Raw genomic sequence first — 13,300 nt, 5'->3', positions numbered from 1 at the left:
ACCATTTTACTATGACATGAACGTGAAATACGATCAAGCAGTGTATGATTGACCATACTGACGGTCAATATCGTATCGTGTCTTGCTGGCCATCTGGTTTATTGTCAGTCCGGGTTTCAAAACGACTACATCATATCCTTTCTACTGCAATAATTGATTTGATAGATAAAATCATCAAATAATGTATCGTAGCCAATGTCAAAACGACTTTCAGGAAATCGTAAATATTATAACGAAATGCTTTTTTTAAAAAATAATTAAGATTCTTCACGGCGTTTTCAATCATGAAAGCTCTAAGTTATTCAATTTTACAAGCGTTTAAGAAATCGGAACGTTACAAACATTAAATATCTAAAACACATATAATTCCACAAACCAATTTCTGAATAATTTTCTCCGAAACAGATTCTGTTTTAATTCATTAGCACGGTATTGATAGCATTGTGTGGTCTAGATATATATACAGATTCAACACAAGCCTCTCATCTTCAACTGCAGAGAGCATACGTCTTATTGGATTCCGATTGGGATACTTTTAAAGTTCATTCGGAAAGCGACAATTATTCATTCTGGAACGGGCGTGAAGAAGTATACACATTCTGGAGTAAAAATGAATATTTCCGTCAAAGAGTTATCAAATGTGAATAGCAATATCAGTCTTTTATCAGCGGATAACAATTCACATGGCTTTTATAGCAACAAAACAGAGGGATACGTACCGGTAAGTTCATTACGTATCAAGAGTTTTTGTTTCTATAATATCGAAACGTGTAGCAACACATATGTTTTAGTGTTCTTTCCAATTAAGAGATGTTCAGATCACTTAATGTAACGTAAAGTATTTTTTTTCTTTCCGCATTCTGATTTTTTCCAAACAAAACTGTCATTAAGATTCAAGTTGATATATTTACACGTATAACATTAACATATGCAATATAAAAGATATCAAACAGCGTGTTCGTGATACAATGTTATTAAACTTTGGAGGCGTTTCTCACCTATTGTTAATTTGTTATGTCTATTGGAATGGCTTCAGTACTAATTAAACAGGTCCATGTTAGAATACAAACGACCATACAACATAATTTGTCGGTGGTGACCATACGAGGGGTTTTCCAATGATTGTTAAAACAAAATAAATTGTTATTTTATTTAGAATCGGTTTCATTCTCTAAAAACATTGTCGTTGTTTCAAAGATGCACATTTTGTTCTGTAAATTGCAAGAAATTGATAATTTTGCCTGTTGTCCTTGTCAATCTGCCTTTTCAGACACCGAACTGCTTGTGGGGTGTCTACTGAACGAGTGTATAATTATTTAATTTTCAAATAACGGGTTAGAACCCTGGAGTTAACATTTTACAAAATTCAGTATCGTCGTTTTTGACATACACATGTATTTAGTAATCATTTTAAAGTGTATATTATATGTACAGCGAATATTTGACAGTTATATAAATTACAACTTGTGTTGATTTTTCCTTTAGATAGCCATTTTGAACATACTTTTTTTATACAGTGCATTGATTTTTGTACCTTTTTTACAGCAAGTTATGTATTTTCCAGTCTACAAATATGCAACATTGTTTTTAAAGAAAAATAATCCGTAACTGCTCAAACATTTGTAAAATTTGATAAGTTAACATTCAGTTCTAACTACATGTATATAATTGATGTAATAAACAAATGACACACCAAACATGTTAGTCCGAAATATCTAAAAACATATATGTTCTTTGATTAACAAGTAAACACATGACATGACCTTCACACTAGATCTAGACAAAGTGAAAGTAAATCTTTGAAAAGTTGTTAGACTCGATAATTTGAAGACGATGTTGAGACAGCGTAGTCGTAGATCCAACGTCACGACGTGAACTTTTTTACATTGCATCTGTCTGATATATATATTATTATTATTACAGTAACTTGATCCGAAGAGTCGGATCACGTCGAATTGACAGGAGATCACACGAGACGCGAAGCGTCGACTTTGATCTGATGATCCGCGCCTGTCAACGAGACGTGGTTCAACTCTTCGGATCAAGTTACTGTAGTAATGATAAATTCATTATATACCCCCTTATGCATTTTAAATCCACATTTATAAGATAATAAATGTAATCCAAATTATCAAAAACACAGACATACCATACATATGTTTTTTGTACGCAGTTTTGTTTGTGATGCGGTCAATATTTTCCACAAATAACTTTGCGTTAATACATCGTGACGTCATTGTGACAGTATCAGTTTCGGTGGATACTGATATAAACTGGTACCAATCAGCGGGAAATACTGATACGGAATCAGAAAACCACAGTGTGGTGATCTGGAAAAGCGGATCACACGCTGTGAAATCCACAGTATCAAAGAATGATCCATTGTTGGGTATATAATAGTGACCTCTGGTTGATATACAGGAAGAATGATCCATTGTTGGGTATATAATAGTGACCTCTGGTTGATATATAGGAAGAATGATCCATTGTTGGGTATATAATAGTAACCTCTGGTTGATATAGGATGCGATATAGGTTGGTTGTATATTGTTTAACGTCCTGCGCGAAAATTGTTCACTCATACGGAGATATGAAAAAACACCATGCAATAATACAAGTATATTGCAATACGTAGAATTACAAGATTTTGTTTTGTAAACGATTTTTCATTGAAAATTTTGAAAAGTTATTCTCTTTGAGTTATCCATGTCAACTGTCCTTATACAATATTCAGTTTAATACGAAACCGTCGACAGGGGATGTTTACTCCTCCTAATGGGGCTCTTAGGCACCTGATATATCCAGAGGTCCGTGTTTGTCCAACTCTTTATTTTGTATTCCTTATAGGATTTATGAGATTGATCACTGTTCGTTATCATCACCTTTCATTCTGGAAATACTTCCTGTCATCGTTTTGTTAAAGACGGAGGGTAAATTAGGTCATCTAAAATATAATAACTGGTATTACATTTGATTTTCGTTCAAAATTGACGAATAATTCATTATGACTTATGATATCGACTGGTGAAAATCAAAGAAGATAATCGACGAAAAGCAAATAACTTCTTGTTTTTATTGTTTAATTCCTACCATACCCCCAACAACAAGGTATTGAATTTTAGATGGACTGTGCCCTCTGTCTTGAACAAGCCGATAACAGATTGATTGTATTTTGTTTAACGTCCCTCTTGAGAATTTTTCTCAAAAGATGGAGACGTCACCAATACCGGTGAAGAGCTTCAAATTTTGGCCTTTGCTCGGCGCTTACAGTCATTGAGCCGTGAGGGTTCTTTAGCGTGTCACACCTACCATGCCACGGGACATCCAATTTTAAGGTCATCTTTGAGGACCCGTGACATTCACACCAGATGCCGAGCGTTTGGCGATGGTACTGTCACTACCTGTTTTAACGACTTAAGTCTGTCGCGGCCGTGATTCAACCCCGACCTTTCACATGTGGGGCGAACGCTATACCTCTAGACTACCGCGGTGATCTACGATAACAGAAAGTTGTTCTCTCCCAAAGGATGATCTAATCATCTAGATACGATATTTCATGTTTATGACATACTATTTTATAACGACATATAGAAAATTGACAATTATAAATCATGGCGAACAACTTCTTGAAATTCTGTGACTTCCCAATATCGCATCCTATATCAACCAGAGGTCACAGAATTTCTATAGTGTTTTTGTCTTTGATATCTTTACATAAAATGCTGTGGTTGTAAACAATGCGCGTATGAATCTTGATAAATATAGTACGTCTATTGCAACGGCTTGGAATTCCAACATAAATTAAAACAGAATGCAAGTACCAAAAAAATTCCGTAGATCTACTGAAAGTACACGAGAGTATAAACTGTGATGTTTCACGCCGACATACTTCACGAAGCGTTATTCTTTCTATTTGTCGATATAAATCATAGCGTCAAATTCATATCCTTAAAATTGTGTATCGTATACTTTAATGATGCCGTGGGGATCCGGGTTAGATTAGGTCATCAGTACCCCTTGCTTGTCGTAAGAGGCGGTATTCGGATGAGACCGCAAAAACCGAGACCCTGTGTTACAGCAGGTGTGGCACGATAAAGATCCCTCCCAGCTCAAAAGCCGTAAGCGCCAAGCAGTCCTTCACCGGTAATGGTGACGTTTCCGTATGAGTGAAAGGGACGTTAAACAATACACAACCAACCAACATTGATGTAATTTTTTTGGAAAGACGACTTGATTCTATTGACTTGTTTAAGAAAGAGGGAGAAAATCATCGAAAAATATAATTGGTATCTTGTACATATAGCGAAGATGTGGATTTACATTTTGAATTTGTCCTTCAAAATTGACGAATATAATTCATGTCACCAACTTTTTAAAATAAGAAAGGATAAATTGACTAAAAGCAAAGGACATATTACCTTTGGTACTTACGTCATAAACTATGCATTAAACCAGCCTCATATCAATATTGTAATCACTTACACGTACATGCATTATCGAATTGATTAAATATTGTTTAACGTCCCCCTTGAGAATATTTCACTCATATGGAGACGTCACCACTACCGGTGAAGGGCTGCAAAATTTAAGCCTGTGCTCGGCACTTATGGCCTTCGAGCAGGGAGGGATATTTATCGTGCCACACCTGCTGTGACACGGGGCCTCGGTTTTTGCGGTCTCACCCGAAGGACCGCCCCATTTCGTCGCCTCTTACGACAAACAAGGGGTGATGAGGACCCATTCTAACCCGGATCCCCACGGGACTGCATTATCGAAATACTCCGCTCTGTATGTAGGTAATATATTTCTGTTTTCCGTTGAAGACCGTGACGGTATAAAAATAGTCGAAATTTCTCTCTGTTTCCTGATTATATATTTCCTCTCTATAGTGGATAATACATGATATGAAATTTTACAGGATTTTTATTGTTTGAAATGCTATTCTTTGCAAGGGAAGTAATTTGGTACTGATCTAATTTACGTACAACTTAACAATTTTACAAACTCCCCAATCTTTAAAAAATGAGAAAAAACGAAAAGCTATTGTCTAAGTAACGTTATTTACTCTTTGAATTGTTGAAAATAGCATCATCACACTAAAGGTATGACACTAATCTGAGTGTCTTTTATTTCAAGTTTACTGGGATATATTGAATCGACATATGAAAGAAAATGAGGATTGTTAATAAATAAAATGTAGTCGATCTAAATGTCGAATTGAAGGCCACATCAAGACATTTTGTCCTATCGTGTACAAGCTTTTGAATGAATTTTGCCTGGTGGGATTCTAAGTACAGCTAATAAAAGAGCACAGTTCGTGCCCATGGGTATCCCTTCAGAATGTTGAAAGATCAGAACAACAAAGACTACAGAAAATATACATTATTTCCCATTCACTTGTGTAATTTTTTGTTTACTTCACTCTTTACATTTTCTTATGTTTGTGTCATAATTTATAAAAAATTATGCATACTTCCTGTATGCATGCAAATTTATAATACTTGTGTATCTTTTTGTCCAGGTTTGTATAAACACATGATCGATGTGTAGAAAATACATGTTCAACAATAGGCATGCAATAATCAGCTTTCATAAGAAATTTGGATTTGCGGTCTGAGACAGGCCTTTTTACTACCACGCATCCTTTGTTCATTACACTCGATATCGAGTCCATTTGTTCCATTATATACAGATGCAGTTTACTACACTTTGATTTGGCTTGATCATGAGTATCTCTTTATGTCTATTTGGTAGAAGTATTTCGCTGACTTCCTCTCTCGGAGAGTTCCGCATTTTCTTCCATAATTAATTGCATTACGTTTCCTGTTGAACCGGTCGATTTTCCTCCAATATTTCTCTATAGTATGTCATTATCTTTAGACATTACGTCATCTGTATTCTCCATAGGACGTCCAGTTATAAGTAGCTGCCCATGTAAGAAGCATCCCGAGATATATCAATGTAAAGGATTCAAATCAGTTTTTGATATTTTGTTCCCAAATGCTTAAGTTTCTTTAATGTTGCCGTGGTTCGCATTCCTTGCGCATGCGAGATACATGTGCATGTAATTTCACTCAGATATATTGAGACAATACAATTGCACGTACATGTAAATTTATGTTAAAGGTTCTTTAAATTGCACTGTTTTACTACGAAAAGTGTATATAAGTTTATACTTTGCATTAAAATGCATATGTAATTTGTAGAAAACACTAGAAATGTTCTGTATACGCAAGCAGTATATATTTCTATGTGATGTACGTTCTTAGTACGATGAAACATTTCAAAATATTAATCTGTACGTGTAGGCTCTTTAGGGATAAACCACTTAATTATTCTGCGTTCTCTGCAAAAAAAGAGATGTCGTTCATTGGCCCTTCTCGCTGGGTGATTAGACGATCGATAAGAGATTGAGTAAGCCATACTTTGAATACAATATACATATGGTTTCGTTATGAATATGTAAGGATTCGCGTTGGCTGAACGCCTTATCATTCATAAACTCCCGGTACTCTTTATGCAACTCTCCGGATTTGTCGTGCTGAAACACCAATTTATTGACGACCTTTACGATGTTCAAAATCAATATGATAATATGGTTCAGTCTACTTTTTCTCTGTTAAATAAGTTTTGCTAGAATTAAACTTTACACGGCGGGTGCCCTCTGTGAACAATAATACTCATATTATCTCTTTTTTTTATATCTGTTATCAATAATGACAATAGTACTAGTCCTTCTGTAGAATAAATGTCATCCTAGGAATCATGTATCTCAGATCGTCATAGAAGGACATTGATTATAAATACATCAGATATTTAGCGGTATTGAGTGAAAAGGTGATAAGGAACAGTGATCAATCAAATTCATAGCTCCTATGAAAAATACAAAATTAAGAGTAGGGCAATCACGGACACACCAGAGGTGGGATCATGTGCCTAGGTCTATTCTTCTAGTGAATTCCCTTTACATTTGCCCTAAAGTGACATAAAAATCCAAACGGCTTCCTCCGAAATTTCGAGAAAGGAAGGAGGGAGCTGAGATGGAAAAAGAAGGAGCAGGCACAGGCACTTGTTTCTGTAAATGACTTATGAACTCTGTATACTAATAACAACACAAGGTACCTAGCTTCAAATGACACAGGGGGGGTGTTATAGTGTTCGTCAATGCTGTCTCAATTTTTCCCCTCAGGCTGGAAGGGGTCATTCTTTGCTCCAGGGCTTCAATTCATAACTTTCAAGCTTACATGCATTAATATCTTCTCATTCACTACTACATAGTACTATCAAAAATAGTGGAGGGGCCATTCTCGCAATACATCTTCATTTGCATGCATGAAAATCCGAAAAACATTGATATGTGCCTGCAGCGTTCTTGGTACTTATGGTGGGTTTCATAAAACTTCAATGTAACAACAGGTACTTGCCACATCAATATATATCACAAAGTCAATAACACATCACTAAAAAAACTTTCCTTGCTCTATTTTGCATACTTCCAAATAATCTTTTATCTGTATTTTCTCTGACTTTCCATAGATCTGCATGAAACATGCAATTGGCAGAAATATTTTTCATACTAGTTAACGAGGTTGTATTTACAGTAAGTCATAATTTCATTATTATCCTCATCAAAAATGATTCCGACACGAAAATATTTTTAAATCTCCACTCGGGAGGTCTTAGCTTCTATCTTCTGATGACATGTAAAATCCCGAAACGTACGAACAGCTTTGGTTTTTTTGAGTAACTAAAAATAGCGTACAGCGTCTTCAATTCAAAATTTTTATTTTGTTAACAAAGCAATATGTTCAAGATTTTTTGGTAATAAACATCGTATCAATTTATTGTGATAATAAAACAATGAGTCTTTATTTTTCAACACAACGAATATACAATTTTCATTCTGTGCGGTATCAGTACATAGCACTTCGTGGTATAAAACGGAAAATCCATGTTTTGTTGCAGTTTTCGGCGATAAGAGGCAATGAATGCAGTCATGTCATACATGGTTTTTAAGTTGAATGATTGTACAATACAACGGTAGTAAATACATTTACATAGCATATTCCCTGGAAGCTCAACAGGCCGACATTCTCAGGAGGTACCATTCTGTGTCATTTGAAGCTAGTTACCTTGTGTTGTTATTAGTATACAGAGGTCATACGTCATTTACAGAAACAAGTGCCTGTGGGAGCAGGGTATGGTTGACTGCTTCCACGAGCATATTACGATTCGATAATTACCTCTTGAAAATTTAGCTTGGTGTTTAATTCGCAATCTCTCTCTCTCTCTCTCTCTCTCTCTCTCTCTCTCTCAAGACAACCAAAAATTACAGGAGAAATGATAGGATTAATTATATGATAAAATTTTGTTTTACTATACTGTTGATATACGGCATTGGAAAGCTTCAGTTCTAATTTGAAAACGTTTAAAATTGAAAATCCCGCTGTTGTCGTCGGCTCGTCCGATGTTAGAACAAAGAGATATGCGTTCCATATTTACATGTCTTTATTTTCTGTAGTATTGAAACGATTCTCTGTAAGAGAGAATAAACAAATAATAGCGAGCGAAGCTGGCGAAGCGACGCGACGAGCTCGCTCCAATGATTACGCAATTGAGTTACGTGGTTTGCTCTTCATCAGCTGAAAAATGATGGGGACTACCCATAATGCCTCCGGAATAATGTCGCCGTCACTGCGGTATACTTCATTGACAATCCCGTAATTAAAATAATTAGATTGTTTAGAAAGTACAATTAACGTTTTTAAATTCCAGACAAGCTTTCTCATATCTTCAAACGTTTTGCAATTTTGTTTTTTGCTTGGTTTGAGAGAAGAAAAAACATTGCAGCTAATATGACGTCACAATTTGTAACTGTTTACACCAAGCGCGTTATATTTCCCGCGTTAAATGAAGAGGCGGATAAAAGTTGTGTTGCAAGATGTTAATGGGCTTCGCTCGTCTCAACGGTCACACCGTACAGCATATTATCAATACAATATGACTACACATCATGAGAATAAAACTTTAAACTAAGTACAATATTACGTAAGAATACAGACAATCATTGATATCTAAATATGCTAAAGTACTGAAATAATGATCAGTGCGTTACGTATACGCTTAATGCTTATTTGTATTAATGAACTGTAAATTATCAAATAATAAAAGTATGCTAACCAAAATATAGTGTGTCTGACTTATTAAACTGCTGACTACAACTGTTACAGTAAATGTAAATTGTTGTTTTTCTGATCTGTTATTTTACGTCACAATATACATATGCACGTTCGACGTCGCGTAAAGACGTGTAACGTCGTATAAACACAAATAAATATAAAAGAATTTACTATAGGATTAAACATTCTTTTTGAAGAATTTATCGATGCGTAAACTCCGGACATTTTACTCACAAACTGAATAAAAGTGCGAAGCACTTTTATGTTAAGTTTGTGAGTAAAATGTCCGGAGTTTACACATCGATAAATTCTTCTAAAAGAATGTTTGATTCTTATAATTCCAATTCATTCACTTTATTAACGATTGCAAAAATTTGAATAGTTTCCCCGCACTATGTTATTTGTTTTCAGGAGTGTATGAATACATCGCGTTTTCGGATTTATTGATGTATAAACTCTTGTTCAGCTTTATTTTTGTCCAATCAAAACAAGTGTAATAAATAACATTGGAATTATAAATAATTACAAATATGCATGTATAAATTAGATTTGCCTTTATAGCAGATCTAAAACCCACTATCTATAGAGGCTGCCATGATGTGGAACTCTTTCGTATTCAAGACCCCAAAAATCAATAATTTTGACGTCACACCGTCTGTTTTGATGTGATTCTAAGATCATCAAAGATGTACATGTGGTAGATTTTACGAATAAATAGGTTGATGCCTTCCTATCAAGCAGTTAATTACACTAATGCTAAGAGGAGATGTGAAAAAAATTCCAAATCCCTGACCCAATCAAGTCATCTGAAAAGAAACTATGTAAACTGTGGATCCATCATTTGCGTAATGACAAGCTGAGGTTCGAGACATTTATATGAAGAAACGTGTACCGTCTGCGTGATCTGTGACTCGACTGAACGTCTTCTTTTCTTAATTTCTTAAACTACGGGCTCAGATTTATACTGCTCCAAACTTAACTGTTCATGACTTGTCATATTTACAGTGCTGCTGATGAAATAAACCGGAACGGACAGTGTGACGTCATAAATTAAACTTCAATGACCGCTCTCTTAGCGGCGGGTAATTTAAAATACATGATAGATTAATGTTGATTTAATCGTTAAGCAAGGATTTTGTTGTTAAACACTGTCATTTACGATATCAGTAAGTAATACTTTATTCAGAAAAGCAAGAATGTGGTTAGGGTTGCCTTTCCCTTTAAAATCAATCACGAATTCCACCGCATTCTTAAATGGAAATGGAACTCTGGGTATATTGTTGCGTGGATGTATGTACAGTGTAAATTGTAGTAGATTATAGTTTCAGCTCTACATCATTTTTTTCACTGAAAACAACTGCAATTATATTATTAATTCACTATTTATGCATTTGAAATTTCCCGCTGCTGGGGAGATTCATATTTTACATGAGAAGAAAAAATCCTATGCTGTGACCTTCAACTCGACATTTAGATACATCTATTAACAATATTTACTTTCATTCATGCGTCGATTCGATATACCCCAGTGAAGTCGAATTAAAAAGACACTACAGATTCTTCCATATCTGCTTCGTATTTGGATATTTTATGGAACATAGACATAAAAGGCAAACTAATTGTTCAACTCTATGACAAATGTGATAACCTCATCTTCTCCATCGTCAACTCCCCATATTTATGTTGCAATATCCCATTATCATCTGCATGTGGTGTTCATGTCTCTCAACTGATTCGATACGCAAAAACATGTTTTACATGTGATCAATTTAAACTTTAAAGGTGATGGTACAGGGCTTTCAAAAGTATAGTTTAAAGTTAGCATTTCGAAAATTCCATGATCATTAATACAATGATCTAATTTACAACTACAACCTTCCATTATGTCGAATGCTGTCTGACGTGGTTTATATCAATTGTTGGACCGTTCTTTGTATGCCGATTTTGATTACGGACTACTCTGTTCACCTGATTAAGGATTAGGGCTCACGAAGGGTGTCAATTGCAACTTCAATGAGTTTATCACTGATATACATGTGCATCCAGTGCAGCAATAAAGTTGTGTACCGGAATAGTTTAAAGGTTTCATTATCGCCTAGGCCGCCACGGTGGTGTAGAGGTTAGAGCGTTCGCCCCGCATGCGGAAGACCTAAGTCGTTAAAACAGGTAGTGAAAGTTCCATCGCCAAACGCTCGGCATCAGGTGTGAATGTCACGTACGTGTGGCACGCTAAAGAACCCTCACTGCTCGCCGTAAGCGCCGAGCAAAGGATTAAATTTGAAGCCCTTCACCGGTCTTGGTGACGTCTCCATATGAGTGAAAAATTCCCGAGAGAAACGGGTTTTTTTTTTCAAACAAGACACAATCAATCATTATTGCTTCTTTTTCAGTGCATACTTTTTCATTTTTTTAAATTCTCTTTTGTAAACATTTCTGCGACTCAAGTTTGGGATTAATGAGACATGGGCAATTCTTCCTCTTTGTTTTTTTTTAAGTTTTGCACATATTCCATTTTTATTTAAATGAGTTGTGCATTGTAAAATTCTTTTGAAATCTGATACGATGATACAACCCTGGAAACCTTTTCTACCAGTACTTGCACATGCACACATACATGTGGAGCACTGGGTGGCGAAAGTCGATATAAAGGATCAGGATTTGCAGAACGCATTACATTTTCATGATAATTTAATAAAGTTAGCCATAACGTTTGAACTATAGGAAATAAACTTCATGCTTGGTAAATTGAAAGGTAAACCCGTCGATCGTAATTTATTACGTAAATTTATTTTTCGCGCAATGGGATACTTTGTTCACAGTGCGGCACAGGTTATCTCCCCTGAATACAGGCCGCGCACAACACATTGGGGTCCTTAGGTGATTGCGTCATTATACGGAATAGATAGAGAATTTACGATTTCTGATTGTAATTAAATGCCAGTTTAGGAATTCTTGTAGAAAATAAGTGTATTTACTGATAGATGATGACTGTACAAAATTCTTATTCATTTACTGAATTTATGTATCCAGTATGTGATTTTTCTCAGTCCTCGTCATCTCTAGATAAGGTTAAGGATGTTTTTAAATAGCATGTCAAGGACTCTTCAATATTACGTTTTATCAATATTTTTGACGACCAAAAACACAATGAATATGCCAGAAATTACCATCGCATGCAATTATTAACTTTCAATCCTTTCACATTGCGGAAAAAAATATACACATCAGGTGTCAACGAATCGAACATGTTATCCCTCAAGTAATTTTTCCTTTGAAATCTGTTTTTTAACGTACGCGAGTGATTCAATCTTTTGAAAATAAATGTTTGTGAAAAGGAAAAAAAAAAAAAAGCATTCTGAGAGTATTGCAAGGTAATACACAGTCCCCTACCGGTTGCAAAAATTACTGTACCACAACAATATTCAAAGTTCATTATGTAGGTTATGGTAAAAGGGAAAATTGGGGAACCAAGATAGGAATGGTTGGAAATCAACTGCTATTCGAGTAGAGATTAGGCCAAGAAAAAAGACAAATTTATAATTAGGTTTAGGTCTTTAACCAAGTCAATAAACTGTGATATGTAGGTGATCATGAATAATTTAGCTATATTGTTGTATTACTATGCTAGAAGTTATAATGACTGTAGTATTCTTATCTACAGAGATAAGAAACTTGGATGTAAACTAACAATTCATGCTATTTTTCTAAGTCGAAGGGCCATAACTAAGTGAAAAATCAACGGACCGACACGAAATTCGAACTTGATCTGTAACTTGGTATGGAAAAGCGACATACCAAATATAAATTAAATATCTGACGGACAGACGGACAGAGCGCAAACCTAAAGACCCTTCGACTTCGTCGGTAGGTGACTAAAATATCATGAAGCAAGACAGAAAGAGAATGGGAGTGTCCCTTTTTCTGACAATGCCCTTTTTCTGTTATCATTAATTACATGCTAAGTTGGTTACTTTAACAAGCAAAGTTTTATTTATAGGTTTCCCCCTTTTTATATAATTGTGTTGCATTATAGTGAAATCATAAAATTCGACGAGCGAACTATTTGCACACTATTTCAAAATTTAAAGAACCAATGAATTTAATTCCTGGACCCTCACCCC

The 13,300-nt window shown here is 35.2% G+C and overlaps 1 protein-coding gene across 1 annotated transcript in view; it reads left to right on the top strand.

Moving 5' to 3' along the window:
* The first annotated feature begins 479 nt into the window (after positions 1–479).
* LOC130051695 (cardioacceleratory peptide receptor-like) overlaps positions 480–13,300 on the top strand; it is a 68,780-nt gene continuing 55,959 nt past the window's right edge. The window contains exon 1 of the mRNA XM_056154136.1: positions 480–721. Within this exon, the coding sequence (XP_056010111.1) occupies positions 611–721 (111 nt within the window). The 5' untranslated portion in view covers positions 480–610. The remainder of the gene's footprint in view (positions 722–13,300) is intronic.

Source organism: Ostrea edulis, chromosome 2, assembly GCF_947568905.1.
Source record: "Ostrea edulis chromosome 2, xbOstEdul1.1, whole genome shotgun sequence".
NCBI lineage: Eukaryota > Metazoa > Mollusca > Bivalvia > Ostreida > Ostreidae > Ostrea > Ostrea edulis.
Note: the sequence above shows the minus strand (reverse complement) of the source record. Positions and strands in the feature narration are given on the sequence as shown.